Below are 18,614 nucleotides of genomic sequence, written 5' to 3'. Positions count from 1 at the left end.
AGGAAGGGATCATCATAAGGAAAGGGTCTCATCAAAGGTATCTCTTCTAGAGCAAGTGCAACAAGATCTAACAACAGTTGGAAGGAGGACGAAGTGCTGGGAAACGAAGTGCCGGAAGAAGGAAGTGTCGGGGAACAAAGTGTAGAAAGGAGGAAGGAATTGACTTGTGCTTGGAGGATATTCTTGTCAAGGGTCTAGGGTTTGACATTGATCAATAAGAAGCTTCAATAAGAGAAACTTACTAAACGGTTTTCCTCTCAAGAGAAGAGAGGTTTTGGCCTTGGCAGAGAGCCAACATCTTGTGTTCTTGTTCTTATGTTTTTGATAGCAGTTTGATGAAGTGCACACACATGCATTAATAATAAGAAGAAGACGATTAAGCTAACAAGAAAAAGCAAAAAGACTCCACAAATTGTTATCAAGTCAAGAAGAATGAAACTACACCTAATTGTCCTTGATTCTTCAACATGATCTTCCTCCTTGTCTGGTTCTCTACAAGAGCCTTAAAATATTGGAACCTCTTGAAGACCTCATCTTCAGTCTTCAAAAAGAAAATCCGAGTCTTCTTGGAGTGGTCAACAATGAAGGTCACATAGCAATCACATCCAGTAAATGATACATGAGACATAGGACCACAAACATCAGAGTGTACCAAATCTAGGATACTTGCAGCTCTAGTGTCACTGCTCCAAAAGATGACTTGGTGTACTTTCCTAAAGCACACCCCCTGCATGCATCGTGATGCTCCGTGCTGAGGTTAGGCAAACCTGTAACCATCTCCCTCAACATCTTAAAAGCTCCATGGTGCAAATGGGCCATCTTTCTGTGCCATAGCTCACACAAATCACCTTGCTCGCATGTGCAACCAAGGCTCTAATAGGCTGAAACATAAGTTTGTATAGCCTCCCACTACGGGCTCCAATCACACGAGCATACTCGATACTAGATCCTCTAGGATATATCAACACTTGTCCCTTTTGGAGCAACACCTCATACCCCCTGTCCTCCAAGCTAGAGACTGATATCAAGCTCTTCTTCAACCCTGGAACATAAAGAACATTTGTCACCTTCAGAGGAGGTAATGACTCCCTCTGAAATGATACTGTCCCCACTCCTGCTGCTCTGACCTTGGAGTTATCTCCAAGCACAACCTCCAAGTCAATATCATCCTCTAAGAGACTTGTGAAGTGCTCTCTCACTCTGGTCATATGGAAAGATGCTCCACTATCAATGAACCATGCACGGAAGATGTAACATGAGTGGCTAAACTCACCACCAAGGAAAACTCATCCACCTCTGTTGATAAGGCAAACTCAGTGTCAAATCTGGAAGTGAAATCATCCACCTCTGCTGAAGCTGCAACTCCCTGCTTCTTATTCTTCTTGTTGGGACACTGAACAACATAATGACCCATCTTCCCACAAGCAAAGCATTTCACTTTGCTCATGTCCTTCTCCTTCACCTTCAGCTTCCCTTTCTCCCGCTTTGCTCCATTAGAAGACCCCTTCTTACCCTTCGTTGCAAGGGCGACATTCTCGTCACTTCCCCCACCACTCTTGCTGCTCGCCTTAACACTCCTCTTGATGTCCTCCTGGATGAAATCATCCCACATCCTCCTCCAATTTGAAAGGTGCTCTCTGGACACAATCCCATGTATGAATTCATCGCATTTCTCGGAGAACCCATCCAAGGCAATCCTGATCAACTGGTTCTCTGGAATAGCCTCTCCCACGACAACCAACTCATCCTTCACCTGTGAGATCCTGATGAGGTATGAGGTCACAATGTCGGTCTTGGTCATCTTGGTCTTGTGTAGCTTTTGCCTCAACACCATCTTCCTTTTTTCATTAGAACTCTAGTGTAATGAGACCAAGGACTCCCACATCTGGTTGGAAAATCTCATCCCGGACACATGAGGGAATAAATGGTCCTTGATGGCATCTAGAAGAATCTTCTTAGCCTGCACATTCTTCTTGTTGAAGTCCACTAATTGAGCTGGGTCAGTAGGTGGTTGCATAGGAGCCTCTACAATGTCCCACACTTCAACTTCCTCTAGTAAAAGCATCATTCTCTCCTTTCAAGGGCCAAAATTATCAGCCCCTGCCAATCTATCCTTTACCCTCAACCTTGTTGTCATGACCTTCCCAACCAGCAAATGGAGCAACTTTGTGAACTAGGAACCTTCCTCTCAACTGCTGAAGTCTTTGGGTTTTTGGCAAATTTTCTAACTCTGTTCAATATTAGCAGAAGTTTAATGCTTGTTGGTCCTTGTATCAGCTATGGCAAAATCTCTGGTTTGACCCCTCTTTGGCTTTGATACCATGTAGAAATTTGAGTTTAATTTGTAGCCCAACCCAATTTTATGTTTTGCATGGTTTAATGCCTAAAACCATCATGAAATACAAGACTGATAGCTGCATTTACATAAAACATTAGAGCTAGCCTACCATATTCTTTTGCATAACTAACATACTAGATAAAATAGGAAGCACACAATATTAGACAGTGATTTTTGGTCAATTTGACCCTGGAAAAACCCCACAACCTCTTGGGGAAAACTAGTTTTTAAGGAGGTTTTAATTGCTTCTTAAGAAAATTAATACACATGAAGAAAAATAAATTTATCTTCCTTATTCTCTTGTTCTCTTAGTCATAAACTCTGATTGCCTTTGGTTGGTTTTCTGTGCAGCTAACAATTACTAATTTTTTGATGTCAAATAGAGCATGGAAGACTTGGAACTATGATCCGGATTTAAAGAGGAATGCAATAAATTACAGAGATAACCATAAAGATAGATATGAAGCGGAAATAATACTTCATTTCATTACTGTAAAATACCGAAATATGCTTACAAACAAAAATGGAAATAAACCAGCTAGGGCGATGGTAGCTTATCTCTGAGAAGAGATGTGGCGGCTACATGCCTCTAAACTGTGTTACAATAAGGCTCGAAGGCCTGTTTATTGTTGAGAAACAATGGAAAACCCTTCACCTCCCAAAACCTAACCCTAGAAGATGAAACACCAAATTGTGGGCCCCGTTTTGGGTAAGTTGGTACATCAACTTCCCGGGGTCGTAACTTTGGCACCCGATCTTCGTTTGACGCATACAGTAGCTTGTTAGAAAAATCTATCCGAGCACTACAACTTTGAGAAGAGAAACATCGGTCCATGACCCATGTTGCTCCCAGATTTCCCAAAAAACGTCGTTTAGGGCCTCAAAATGGCTCTGGAAGTTCAGGACCCGAAAACTGCTAAAAATAGTAAATTGTGCTACAATTACGGAAACTGAAAAACTGAAAGAGACAGTTGTGGGGGTCCAAATGGGATAGGTGGGTGGCCACCAACATCCACCTGGATCATTCCTCCCCCCTTAGGAAGCAATGGTCCCCATTGTGTTGAGTTCCTCCATCTGCTGAACTTGTTCTGCAATCTCTGATGTGTCCAGTAATGGTGGGAAGCATGGTCGACGACGGTCCACATTGAACACTTGTTGCAGGCGAAGGAATGGAGGAATGCTGTGCTCCAAAGCATTGTTCCCCACAGCCTTGGTACTGCTATAAGGACCATGTCGGAGTGGTCTGAGCTTCTGATGGGCTCTTGTAAGGCGTTCTTTCTGCAGATGTAACCAAACTTTGTCGCCCACCTGAAACTTGTGTGGTACCCCTGTGGGTGAGGAGAAGTTGTTCCTGTGTTCTTTCATGATCGTATCCCTTTGCTGCTGCTGCTGCGTGGAGGAACCCTTCGCGAGGGTCATGGATGTGGTGACGATCTTCCCCTTACTTTGTGAGCGAACTAGACAGATGAATTTCCTAGTCTAGGAGATGAGCTCGCTGCCTTTCTTAGCAGCGATCAAAGAGGTGGTGGTAGGTGGGGCTACTTCCGGTATCGTATAATGAATTACACAAAGAAATAATGACAGCATGAGGCCTTGTCTCATACATAGCATGTCGCCTCCACAAGTATGGTTGGCCTAATAGTACATCACAAACATCCAAAGGTGTAACATCACACAATACCTCGTCTGTGAAGGTTTTGATGCTGTAAGGAAGGCGGCATTGCTGGCGAACTTTGAGATCTTGTCCTTCATGAAGCCACCCGATACTGTATGGCTGCGGGTGTGGTGTAGTCGGTAGGCCCGTCCGCTTCACGATCTCAGCTGAAATGAAGTTCTTTTGGCTGCCACTGTCGACAATGAATTGTAGCGGCGAACCCTTCACCCACATCTGTGAGTGGAAAAGACGTTCCCCCTCCTCTGGATATTCGGGCTCATTCTTCTGGATCTTGGCGGTGGCAACAGTGACGCTGGGCTTCGCATCAATGATTTGCTTCCCTTTGTCATTCCCCTTGTTGGGTTCTGACTCAGGGTCGGAACATGCATTTGATTCTGAAGCCTTCAACTCGGCCACCAGCGACTGCTTGGTCCGACACTCACTTGTGTTATGAGTGGGACCCTTGTGGAACTCACACCACTTCCCTGTGTCCTTCTTCGACTTCGTGGTGTTGTTCTTTTCTTGCGGCTTTGACGGGTTGTCTTAGGTCACCCCACCTTGGCTTTGTCCTTTGGTGTTCGGATTTGCAGATCCAAAGTCTCGCTTCTTTTGTTTCAACTTCTGCTCGATTTTGACAGTGTATCGGTATGCCATGCCGAGCAAGGAGATGTTCAGGAACTCCATCTCTTCCTAGATGTATCTATGTAGGCAACTGCGGTATTTGAGTACCAAATGCAGGTCAGAATCCTTGATACCCAACTATGTGCGAAGGGTATGAAAAATGTTTGTGAACTTTAGCACATCTTGGTCTCGTCCCTGCCGCGGCGTGGTCCACTTTATGTATTTGTCCTCATAGCTTTTGACAGGGTAGTACTACTCGTTGACAGCATCCCGGAATGAATCCCAAGTGGGTGCGGCTGAAAATAGTGAGCCCATACTTTCATTCTTCTACTCGCAGTAGGTTTTCCACCAGTCCTTGATGTGGGGGGCTGCTTTGAGAAGAGTGAAAACAATCTTTTCCCAACTTGAAAATTCATGAACAGAAAACTACCCTTCTAGCAGATTTAACCATTTATCTACGACATCTGCATCTATTTGACCATCGAAGATGGGGATTTCAAAATTAACTTGTACCTTAAAGGGCATGGCATTTCCAGAGTAGCTACTGGAAGCCGATGCGTCGCCTCTGAGTACCCGCTGAAGGATTTGGGCAAAGTTGTCCATCATCGTGTTATTTTGTCGCTCGAGGGCTTCTTCGAGCAAGATTTTGATAGGATCTCCTGCCCCCTCGTCTTTCTTCTCATCCGCCATGGGAGATCGTCGAGATTTGCGACGCTGGTCTTGCAAAGTTTCGACCAGTTCAAGCCCTAACTCCTTATATCCCGACCTCGTTGGGGACATGCAAAGAAAAACAGAGAAAAAGCAGACCGCTTTGATACCACTGATCCGGATTTAAACAAGAACGCAATAAATTACAGAGATAACCATAAAGACAGATATGAAGCGGAAATAATAATTCATTTCATTACTGTAAAATACTGAAATATGCTTACAAACAGAAAAGGAAATAAACCAGCTAGGGTGATGGTAGCTTATCTTTGAGAAGAGATGTGACGGCTACATGCCTCTAAACTGTGTTACAATGAGGCTCGAAGGCCTATTTATTTTTGAGAAACAATGGAAAACCCTTCACATCCCAAAACCTAACCCTAGAAGATGAAACACCAAATTATGGGCCTCGTTTTGGGTAAGTTGGTACATCAACTTCCCGTGGTCGTAACTTTGGCACCCGATCTTCGTTTGACGCGTACAATAGCTCGTTAGAAATATCTATCCGAGCACTACAACTTTGGGAAGAGCAACATCGGTTCATGAATCGATGTTGCTCCTAGATTTCCCAAAAAACGTCGTTTAGGGCCTCAAAACGGCTTCGGAAGTTTAGGACCCGAAAAACTGCTAAAAATAGTAAATTGTGCTACAATTATGGAAATTGAAAAACTGAAAGAGACAGTTGTGGGGGTCCAAATGGGATAGGTGGGTGGCCACCAACATCCACCTGGATCAAACTATGAGTGCATTCTTTGACTGCTTTCAAACTTGAATCCAATGCTGGAGGAGTCTCAAAATGTACTCAAACTGTGAGCAACTTTGTGAGCACTGTAACCATAGTTTTAAAAAACGGAACCGGTGACCAGACCGCTCCACCTATCAAACCGAGTTTCAAACCGGTACTGTTCAGATCTCAATGAATCTTTCTTTAAAAAAATACATGAAATACTTAGTTTTTAATGAAAAAAACTATTTTAAGACTTAAAACCATGATTTCAAACCAATAGAGATAAAATATGCAAAGTTTTCTCATCTACATACCAGTTAAAGGTGAATATATCAAATTGGCATCGAGTGCAATACATATCAACAACATAATACATAATCAATGAGGCTCTAAATGGCCTCTAGAGTCCAAAAACAATGTTATAAGCTATGGGGTCACTGGCCTACTACAAGTCTACATATCAGTGATCAACATGATCACTCCTCATCATGATCAAACTCATCACCACTACTAGACAAGGGATCATCAACATGAGCTACATAAATAATCTAGCTGAGTGTTTGAGGACTCCTAAAACTCCTCTGCAACCTTAGTAGTAGTGGTAGTAGTAGCAACAAAAATAGAAATCAAAACTACAAATCATTGATCAACATGATCACTCATGAAACTCATCATTGGTTCAACACTACGAAAAATTGGATCATCAACAAGAGATACATAAACATCATCTCGCTCAAAGTGTTCAGACGTGGATTGCTCAACCTTATAATATGATAAAAATTGAAGTTTAACATGCCTAACTAGTGATTTTGGTTTGAGTGAAGGGTTCATCTCCTCAGCCTTATAATGTGGTAGAAAAATCTTAGCATCCCTAACCAATTATTTTCCTTTGAGTGAAGGGTACATTATTGTTAAGGCCATGGTAGAGGAGTTCAACAATCAACACCACCAACATAAACAAAGTTCAAAAATCAATGCCACCAACATCAAGGTCCTTAAAAGGCTTCATGCTCTTGGTCAAACGCTAATCTCATACCCTCATGCATGATAAAATCAAATGGAAACATTGCAAACCCCCAAACCATGAAATCCTAAAAACCATTAAGTCTGTTGAATTTTGAGTGAACTCTAAAATTCTAGTTTCTCCATATGAAATCCAATGAGGTCAAAACCACTCTCAAACATCCCAAGTCATTTCATGGTAATGTTAAAAATTTAAGTAAAAAGATGAAAATGAAAAATAAAGGAAATGTCACTTTTACTTTAAGAATTTAACATTACCATTTGGCATTGATTGCTAGTGTTGCTAGGGTTGATATGAGTGAGGCAAATGAGAGGGGAGGCATGCTTTTCTTAGACGAGTTGTTTTTGGAGGGAAACAACTCCAAATTTCCCTCAAAACAACATCAAAACTTAGAGAATTGCATTTTGTGGGGTCTGTAGCTGGCCTAGCAATAAACCGGTTAGTTTATGAAGGAACCGGTTTATGCTAAATTGCAGGAAATGTTGCCCAGGGGTCTATTTCCGGCTGGAAACAAAACGGAAACGAGGAAACTTGTACCATACGGCTTGGAAACTCATTTCCGGTCGTATTGGCCCGTTTCACGCTAGGGAAATGTGGCTAGTACGGCTGGAAATGAGTTTCTAGGCCATACGGTAGAGTTTCTAGTTAACACTTGACGTTTATTTTATTTTATTTTTTTAATTTTTTCGCTTCTAATTTTTTATTGGGCAACTAAAATATCTTCTGGATGCTTCTAGATCCCTCTCTCAAGTTATAAAAAAGAGGATTTTTTGAGTGGGGTAGCCTAATGTTCAAGCCTATGGCCCTAGTGTTGATATGCAGTTCATGGTAATGTGAAATTCTTAAAGTAAAAGGATGAAAATTTTCATCATTTTACTTAAATTTTTAACATTACCATGAAAATTTTGAGGATGTTTGAGAGTGGTTTCTCCCTCATTGGATTTCATATGGAGAAAGTAGAATTTTAGATCTCACTCAAAATCCAATTGACTTATCTGTTTTTCAGGATTTCAGGATTGGGGGCATTGCAATGTTTCCATTGGATTTTGTCATGTACTAGGGTATGGAACTTGGATTTAATCAAGAGAACCAAGCCCTCTGTGCAGGGGATACTCCCAATAATCAAGAGCACTTAGGGTACTAGGGTATGGAATTTGTATTTAATCAAGAGCACTAAGGTCGTTCGACTATGTAGGAGGAGACTCCCAATCAAGCACGAGACAAGAAATTGGAAATTTCTCGTGGTTGATTTTGGATATTTCTATTTTCATTATGTGATCATTCATGAGTAAATGTGATGTAAATTTATAGACTTATAGTTTATGCATTGACAATTGACCATTTAATCATAATGTAATAAATTAGAATGTATCATGTATGCTCTATGATTGCACATATTTCTTAAATGTCCTAATATATATATATATATATTGCGTTTCCCCGTTTCCAAAATTTGGGGGGGCTACATTTCGTACCCATTCCCGTTTCGGAAACTCATACTCGTTTCCATGTATCGTGCAAGTTAGGGATTATGGGAAAACTGGCTCGTTCATTCATAAAATGGCCGGTTTGGGTCGATTTTTGTGGTTTTTTGGCGAAATAGGCCATAAACTTTGTCTAGTTTGACCCGGTCGCCCAATGAACCGGCCAGTTTGACCGGTTTCCTATTCAAGCCTTCCGGTTTTTAAAACTGACTGTAACCCAAAAAATTCGACCTAGGATTACCCTCCTTCACAACCTAATATCTCCACAGAACTTGGCCTATACACCTTCAAAAATTTGGTTTGACAGGTAGTGAGAAATCTGGTATATCTGCCAGTCAAATCAACCCTTAAACTCGTCCAGGTTGCACAACAAACACGACTGCTCCCTAGCTTTAAACTCAAACTGTTTCTCTCCAGAAATGTGGATTGTTCCTTCACCAAAAATTCAGACTGATAACCTCCTTTATTTTCAGCATGAACACTTCACAAACTTGGCCTAAACTCTCTTCTCGAGAATCTCAGGATTCGTGCCAGTCTTGGAGCAGAAAACTCGGGTTCCTCCTAACTGTACACTTCTTCCTTCCTTGCAATCAAAACTATTCTCCTTGCACTCACTTTGCTCTCCTCTTCTTCTCAAGAGTTCCAATGAATCAAATGATAGTCTCTTTTCTCCTTTTGTTTGCTTGGGGGAAATCCCTAGGAATGGGTGGCTATGATTTAATCTTGAGACCTTAGATAGGAGAGCTAAGATAAATTCTCAAGATTTGGACCCCTCATATATTGGCCCTGTTGAAAATGTAACTAGTTTCAGTCTTCATAATTGTTGTTGTACGCATTTCAATATGTATCCTATATAACAAACAAAAGAAGAAAATAAAAAGTTATTATTATTAAAACACAGGTTTCATGCTCATTCTTGATGGTATTCTAGGTAAAAGCATGTTCTTCATGCTTCTAGGGTTTGTTAGGTTTTAGAATTTTTTGTCTTGAGTCAAAGGAGTCAACATCATGTTTATAAGACCCTTTCGGGCAAAATGTAATTGGAAAAGAATTATTTTTGAGTCTAGAAAGTCCTGGAAACTCCAAAAGTACAAGTCGACCTTGGTAGCTTCAAGTTGGCCTAAAGGAGGGAATTCGATCCCTTGGAAAGGCTATAGAAAGGAACAATTTGACCTCATTTGTCACACACTCTCAACAAGAAGTTTGATCTGAAAAGAAAGAATTCGATCTATAGCTAGAAGAAGGAAGAGCGAAGGTCTAGAAGGTAAGAGAAATCCAAGGCGAAAGCAAAATATCTATTTTTGGGTTCTATGTCTCTCACAAAGAAGGGTTTGCTTGTCAAGGGGAATCATTTGTGGAAGAAAATAATTAGAAGACCTATTGATCTAGAAGGAGGGTTTCTACATTGAAAAAGATCAAGACTACATCAAGCTCTCATCAAAGGAAGGTTTGAGAGGAAGACTACAAGAAAGGTTGTCTCTTGAGAAGGAGATCTATTTAAAGGCTCATTAAAAGGCATCTTTGAAGGAAGCATCAAAAGGATTTCGGTATCATTCAATACTCTTGAAAGCTGTTGTTGGAGGAATCTTAGGAAACATCTTTGAAGGACATCATTGAAGTTTCTTCAAAGGTCTTGAGGGAATCAAGAAAGATTGAAGACATCATCAAGGAAGAGGAGAATCTTGGTTATCAAGTAAGTATCATATAATTACTCTATGTCTGAATCTACTAGTCATATGGGTTCTTTTTGCAAGGAGAGCATTAAGCTCGTCGGAGCATCAAAATACCTAGCATGGAAGAAAATGATTTGACTTGGCACTGATAGAGCATGAGGTAATGGAATAGGTAACTGGGGAAATTACTGAACCTGGTAAAGACAAGTCTCAAGAACTAGCAAAGTACAAGAAAGGGGAAGTAAGGGCACAAAGGATCATAGTTGAATCAATCAAGGATCCTCTTGTTCCATTTGTTGCAAATTTGAAAACTTCCAAGGCTATGTATGACAAGCTAGTAAACTTGTATTTTGTGAGTACATTAGGACAAAAGATGTCTTTGCGGAATAAACTAATACAAGATGAAGAAATCAAAGGATGAGGACATGGCATCCTTTCTTATGAAGATCTCTCAATTAAGAGATCACTTGCAGGGGCTTGGAGAGACAAATTTTGATTTAGAAATGACCATCTATGCACTAAATGCATTGCCCTGGAATGGAGCAGTTTTGCAACAAGCATTCAACTCCTTTTGATGAGTTGTGGGCTGAGTGCATTTTGGAAGAATCAAGGATCGAGGTAAAAAATGACATTGGATCAGATGAGCAATCTCAAGCCTTTCTAGCACGAGTCAAGAAGCTGAATAAATGAAAGTTCGAGAAGTTTAAGAAGAAAGATGTCCAAGGTTCAATGCTTTAAGTGCAAAGAGTATGGACACTATAAAAGGGACTGTCCAAGCCAATAAAACAACAAGAGAAAAGGAAAGAAGCGAGGCTCATGTAGCTGAGGAAGTAGGAGAACCTAAGTAAAAGACGAAGAAAGAAGAAGTGAAAGATCTTTACTATTAAAGAAAGCATCTTGTTTGTCAGGTTCTTGGTAAAATTGGTCTTTCCTTTAGGATAACATGCATTGTTGTTTACTTTAGAAGAGTCTTGATTTTGTGTAACATCATAGAGAGAAGCATGTGGTAGTAGCATATGTAAAGCCTATTTGGTTGACTTGCTTTGTAGAAATCATTTAGTCTTTAAAGAAGATAGATAGACCATTTTGCATATTGTTCATCCGGGCATTATCTAACAATATGTTAGAGGTAGTCATCTTGCTTAGATGGATCATCATGATCCTGGAAGAACCATCATTGTGAAAGGTTCTTGAAGCACTATGACAAAGTTAGTATACATTCCATGTAATGTGGAAACAATACTGATAAAGGGATGAAGGAATGCAATGGGTGAAGATGCAAGCTCATCATGAGACATATAGCTAGATGATGGAATAAGAAGCATAATAATACTTTGGAAGTGACTCTTGGTTAAGATTCACGTGTATAATCTTGTAACATGCTTAGTATGATTGTATGATGTTTAAAAGGAAGAATTTGACTTTCTTAAGGATGTATAAGATGATTAAGACTTTCTTAAAGATAATGATTAACATTTAGGATAATCTTCGGAAGAAAAAGTTCTAACTTGGTAATCAAGTTCGATCCTTGGGCACTCAAATCCATGAAGGTTCATATGGAGATGGACCAAGACGATGTTGATGGAACGAGAAGGTCATCATGATGAGGTAAGTTTGATTTTAATTATTGTTAGTTATCTAGTTAACATATTATTTTGCTATCTGGAAGAATGTTGCAGGAATACATGATGACAGTTGAGGCAAGTTCAACTGTATGAATATGTATGAAGAATGTTGAGGGAAGCTCAATAACTAGTACCTAGCAATTGTGAAGTCAAGATGTGTCCATCTTGGGATTGAAAGGTCAAAGGAGATCGCTTTCATGAGGAAGCTATGATCAACTTGAAGTTTGGAAAGACTCAATGCAATGCCTTCATCTATGTCGAAGATGAAAGTGATGAACAAGAAAAATGACTTGGATCCTGTCACAAGATTGAAGAGTGATGATGGCTCCATGATACCTTGAAAGGAAGCAGGTTCGATACGATGAGATGTAGAGAAAAGAGGGAGCCAGGCAGCTATGAAAAAAAATGGTAGCTGATACTCTTATGAAGACAAGCTATAAGACTTGTGGTGTTGACTTCCCAAATAGAAAGGAAGTCTGAAATCTCCTCTAGATTTGAGAGGGAGTAAAGGAGTCTCCTTGAATAGGAGCAAGGATCTATTCTCTGGGCAAGAGGGAATAGGGATATCCTCTCTAGTTGAGAGGGAGTGATGTTGGACATCACATGTGCATTCTCTTCTTCAGGTGATGAAAAGAGAATGATGGAGGATTGGATAAGCATTTGTGGTTTCCTTGAGGATATAAAATCCAAGAAAGGAAAGGTACCAACACTCTTTGAGGATAGGATAGGTATCCAAGAGAAGAGTGGTTGAAGAGGACCAATATTCTTTGAGGGCTCAGGATTGGAGATCCAAGATAAGAATAGTCCTAAAAGGACATACCTTGTAGACATTTGGATGGGGTATGTGCCTTGTAGAGATAGTGCGGTATCACACGTAAAGACTCCCGACAAATGCCTCGAATAAAGTTGATCTTGTCAAGTTAGGCCTTAGTGACAGTGTTGGTAATAACGATGATGCTTATGGTTTGGCTTATCAATCCGACTCTTCTTATGAGAACTCTTTAGTTTGAGAATGATGTTGTCTTGGTTGTTCAATTATGAATATTTCCCTAGTTAAGGGGGAGTGTTGAAAATGTAACTAGTTCTGGTCTTCAAAATTGTTGTTGTACTCATTTCAATGTATCTTATGTAACAAACAAAACAAGAAAAGGAAAAGTTATTATTATTAAAACATGGGTTTCATGTTCATTCTTGATGGTCTTCTAGGTAAAATCATGTTCTTCATGCTTCTAGTGTTTGTTAGGTCTTAGGATTTATTGTCATGATTCAAAGGAGTCAACGTCATGTTTATAAGACCCTTTAGGGAAAAATGTAAATGGAAAAAGAATTATTTTTAAGTCTAGAAAGTCTCGAAAACTCCAAAAGTACAAGTTGGCCATGACAACTTCAAGTCAGCCTAAAGGAGGGAATTCAACCCCTTGGAAAGGCTATATAAAGGAGTAGTTTGACCTCATTTGTCACACACTCTCACCAAGAAGTTTGATCTCAAAAGAAAGAATTCAATCTGTAGCTGAGGCGCTGAAACTTGAAAGAAGGAAGAGCGAAGGTCTAGAAGGCAAGAGAAATCCAAGGAGGAAGCGAAATCTTTGTTTTTTGGGCTCTATCTTTCTCACACGTGCAAAACCTAGGGTTCCTGCGACTTCCTAGAAAGGCCGAAATTGCAGATTTGAGTTGTAGGTGCAGCATTAGATTGCAGGAAGAGCAAGTATTCTATTTGGACCTCGTTGACCTTGGGAAGACTTGTTTTGCTCATAGGAGGATTGCTGGAAGAACTGTCTTAGGGTTTTTGTGTATTTGCTGTAGGATTGAAGTTGCAAAAGAGTTGCAGTATTGACGCTCGTAGGTCGAAGTTGCAATGTGAAGCTGGTTGGTGCTAGATCAATGAAAGACTTGTTGGAAGGGTTGACTTGATCTTGGAGAAGGACTTGGTATAGGATTGGGTCTTTGTGTCTCATTTGAAGCATATTTTAGAAGAAGAGAAGAGAGCCTAATTTCTGTGTCCTCTATTGTCACTGTTTCGTTCTTGATATTTGTTTGATGCAAAGATTTAACTAAAGAACATAAGAATGTTAACAAAGTTCACAAGCAAATATTAAGGTTAAGAAAAATTGATATAATAAGTTGCCTCTTTGAATTTTCCAACATGCCCTATCTTTAAGTGGTTTCCTAGTACTTTATAATGTCTTTTCTCCTTGGTCACTTTTTCTCTCATAAAGTGAACTTTAAAAAATAAAGTCAGTTTAATTTTATGAAGTGTCGCATGTATTTTTTCCTCATAAAGTGATTTTATAACACAAGTCACTTTTATAATAAAGTACAAGGTATATTAAAAGTACATTTCCCCCCATGATTTAATTATAACACTTCAAATCCACCACAAAAGTCATTAAAGCGTCTTCCTAGACTTAGAGACTAAAGACCATAGGCAACACTTCCTTGGTACTCCTTAAATTTTCAACAGGAACTTATTAGACTAGCGGAACCCCGTCTTATACCTCCTAAGAGGTTGGGGACATTACGGAAAGGAAGTTCTGATTTTTGTTGCTGTACAAACAATATTTACTCCATGTTTGAAACTCGTGAAAGTATATTCTTGAAACATGTCTGGATTGAAACAATGGTGCTTTCCATGTTGGAGATGTTTCTTCTCACCTTTTTGGTTTTATCTTGATGTTGTTCGATGACTGATAAGTGATACCTTCAAAATGTGATTAAAGTCTAATCTTTCGGTCTAACTGGTAGTCCCACAGCTTGTTCTATTTATTTATTTATTTTCATTATAAATCAGACCTTGCTTATAACTTCTCATTGAAATCTCTCCCATTTGGTAAACTGACTGAATTGGTGTAACTTTTGTTTCAGGTTGGCGTGGCCTGTTCTGTCCATGCGTTTTGTTTGGGTACAACGTACAAAATATGAGGGATGACATACCTTGGACTGCACCATGTACTTGCCATGCAATCTTCGTTGAAGGTGGCATGGCATTAGCATTAGCAACTGCTCTATTCCATGGTATAAATCCTCGTGCAGCTTTCTTGATTGGAGAAGGTTTATTTTTTGCATGGTGGATGTGTGGCATTTACACAGGTCTCTTTCGGCAAGAGTTACAGAGGAAATATCATCTTAAGGTAACGAATATACAATCATTTGTCACTAGAAGTTTTCATTTTTTGCAATAACCGTCTTGAACTACAGATAACGTACAGAACATTCTGAAGAATACAGTTAACCTCGCCAATACGATAGTAATGCCTCTCCCAAGTTTCCTTGTTTCTATTTTTGATTCTGGTCATCTTAGATTGTGTTATATCTTGAAAACTGGAGCGACGAGAAATTGAATGGTTCATTCACAGTTGATAATCATGCAGTTCATGACAAAAGACATCAAATTGATTTACTGCTTCTTTCTTGCGAGGGACATTCTCATTGGCCACATTCACTACTGCTATAACAGTCTTTCATCTGAGAGGCTATGCATAAAATTTTAATGTTAGTACAGAAATGTTTTGATATCTTTGTATGCTTTGTGCAGAACTCCCCTTGTGATCCTTGTGTAGTACATTGCTGCATGCATTGGTGTGCTCTTTGTCAAGAGCATCGTGAAATGCAAGGGCGCTTGTCAGATGATGCTGTGATGCCTATGACAATAACAAGTCCACCTCCTCCCCAAGAAATGCAGGTTCCTGATAATAATGGTCACGGTGCTACTGATAACAATGACGAACAAAAGCATGTAGAGATGGAAGCACTATGATATGCGATTATTGGTCCTGCCAAAGGCAGTACTATGGTAATCAATTTGAGTTGACTGGCTATTAGGAATTCACTTATGTAATGTTTTCTTGAAGTTCAAGACCTCAAGATTTTTGACATTTAAATTATTCTTTCCCGTTTACAACAAGAGCCTTATTATTATTTGTTTTCAATTTAGGTAAACTTTTATTTGATAAAACATTGGTCCCTTGAAAATAAGAACATAATGAGTCTGAGCATATCATTGGGAGATTTAATAAAGGTGGGAATTGGAATATTTCACGGGTGGATTGCTTCCAGGCTCCTCGCATTCATATTTTCATTAGCCATGCATTGCTTCCACGCTCCAGGCATACATAGAAACTCTGGGACCTAAAGTGATTGCAAGTGATGGAAGCTTTGAGCCAGTCCTTATATAGGTCCAGCAGCCATTTAACCCCAAGACTAGTTCTCTTTCCATACCCAATCAATTGAAATTACATACGAGAGAAGAACATGAAGGATCATACAGAGCTATTCTCTTACCAATTCTCGCCATAATTTCGTGGCTCCCTTTGCATCCGAAACTTGAGGCATTCAGTTGCTCATTCGAAGGCGGATTTTAAAATCTCTAATGCGCAAGGCAACCGTTGTTTAACAGCCAAATTCCCACGCCTTCCAATTCTCATTATCGCCCATCTACTATTGGCATATAATCAATTCATCGCTGGGCAGTCCAGTCAATTCGTCCCTATATCACTCTGCAAAACCCCAAAGCGTGCAAAACATTCTTATTAACGCACCGACATGCTGCAATAAAGGGCTTACCCATTGGCAATAAAAACGCAGATCAGTCTAGATGCATGTGAATCTATGATGAATGTCTATTACAGGTTGGGCTTTTCACTCTAACCTCCATGCAATCAGATCCTCAAATGCTGTAAGTCGTCTACGGACCCCAACGATTGAGCCATTGACGCCGTACCAAAAAAATAAAATTCCGCACTCTGCAGAAGTCATAAATTAAATCTTTGGTTACTGCAATGTCGAAGAGAGATTCCTAAAATCTCACTGTAGTATAGTCGTTTAATTTTGTGACTGTCATGCAAACGAACGAGCTTGAAGTTTAAGCATCTTCCTTTTTAGTAATGAATGGCCTGCTGTTATAGGTATGTTCTTAAGAGTTATGTTATTGCTGTTATAGGTATGTTCTTAAGAGTTATGTTATTGGTTTATAAGTTTGAATTGTGAATTCTCTAAAATCTGAGCGTCTCAAGGTTTTTTTTTAGAGTGTTGAATCTAAATAAAAACCGATTTTAAAACGACAGATCTGTGCAATATTTTTTTCCAATTCCAATGAAAAACTCCAAAATATATAATCTTTGCAAAGATTTATTGGAATTATAAATTTGAATTGTGAATTCTCCAAAATCTGAATAACCCAAAAGTTTTTCATAATGTTAATTCATATATCTAAATAAAACCAATTTTAAACAACAGATTTGTGCAATGTTTATGTGTCAATTTCAATGAAAAACTCCAAAATGTATAATATTTAAATAACCTAATGAATATCATAAATTTATTATTATTATTTTAATCCTTTACTTCTTTCAAGGGGGTGAGAATTTAGAATTTATTGAGAATTCAAATCTTGCTTTAAAATGAAGGGAAGGGGATCTTATGATGTTGGATGGTTCATAGGAAGATATGATAATACAATGAATTCATGCCCACACTCTGGTTTTGTTAACGGAAAATGGTGAGAATTTAGAATTTATTGAGAATTCAAATCTTGCTTTAAAATGAAGGGAAGGGGGATCCTCTGATGTTTGATTGTTCATAGGAAGATATGGTAGTACAATGAATTCATGCACACATTCTGGTTTTGTTAACGGAAATTAATATTAATGTGGGTTTTTTTTAGTTTAGGAAGGAGAAAGCATGTTTTGAGTTATTTTGCAAGGAAAATTTTAGTTTATAAAATTAATTTGATTTTTTAAAGAATTAATTGTTAATTGTATGATAATGATTGTAAAACTGTTAGAAAATCAATTAGGGATGTTTCTAATCAATCTTTAAATCTTAATAAGATAAGATGAAGACGCTTAAAGTCCTTATTAAAAGGAAGAAAATGTACTATATACACAGAAAACAAGAACCATTGATTTACCTATCTTAAAGTATACCCTCGAAAGTTTTGGAGGAAAATTCTAATTCATAAATCTTAAGAAAATATTATGATTCCTTGAAGAACTAAAATTCCTATTTTAAAAATCTTTATGAATCCCCTAATCTTATGGACATATTTGTAATATTCCTATAAAGGAGGAAATATTCTCTTTGGAAGACGGAGATTTGGGTTAAGTGGCTCACTACTGGGAAAGCTAAGGACATTGAAGGCTATCAAGTTGAAAATTTTAAAATATTAGGGCCTATCCTCATCTCTCACATACACAAGCTTTTTCTATTTGATCATGACACAAAGCTTCCATAAGGCTTGGATGCAGAGTCTCATTGTACCTATCTTTAAAAGTGGGGATAAAAGCATTCCCTCTAATTATAGTACCATTATGATTATCCCCATTTTAGTCGAGCTGTATGAAATTATTTTGGAAAAGAAGATTAGCTTATGCTTGAAAAACCATGATAAATTAGCTAAATGCCAAGTCGGGTTTAGAAGATATCATTCAATCATGGACCACCTTGTTACTCTTAGGGTCATTGTGGAGTAATGAAACAATAATAAAACTGATCTCATTTGTTGTTTTAGACTTTAGAAAACATTTTGACACCATTCCTAGGAAAAACCTTTGGAAGAGATAACTGTTCTTCTTGAGTTGAGGGTTGTTGTGACTATGTTGTATGCAAATATTATTGCCAAGTTTAGGACCATTGAAGGTTGGATGGAAGAAGTTAACTACAATATTGGAGTCGAACAAGGATCTCCTTTGCTCCCTATCCTTTTTGGCATATACAATAAGATGTTATAAGAGTGTTTGGAATAAGTACATTGTGTTCATCCCAC

General features: G+C 38.9%; 1 protein-coding gene across 1 annotated transcript in view; it reads left to right on the top strand.

The window, feature by feature from the left end:
* LOC149259469 (cell number regulator 6-like) overlaps positions 1-15,887 on the top strand; it is a 123,122-nt gene extending 107,235 nt beyond the window's left edge. Inside the window, exons 3-4 of the mRNA XM_089418309.1 lie at positions 14,717-14,982; positions 15,387-15,887. Coding sequence (XP_089274435.1) covers positions 14,717-14,982; positions 15,387-15,608 — 488 coding nt within the window. The 3' untranslated portion in view covers positions 15,609-15,887. The remainder of the gene's footprint in view (positions 1-14,716; positions 14,983-15,386) is intronic.
* The last annotated feature ends 2,727 nt before the right edge of the window (positions 15,888-18,614 follow it).

This window comes from Pinus tabuliformis, chromosome 6, assembly GCF_031772625.1.
Source record: "Pinus tabuliformis cultivar Carrire ecotype Pingquan chromosome 6, CPIR1, whole genome shotgun sequence".
NCBI classification, from domain to species: Eukaryota; Viridiplantae; Streptophyta; class Pinopsida; order Pinales; family Pinaceae; genus Pinus; species Pinus tabuliformis.
The sequence above is the reverse complement of the archived record's forward strand: the minus strand, read 5'-3'. Positions and strand labels throughout refer to the sequence as shown.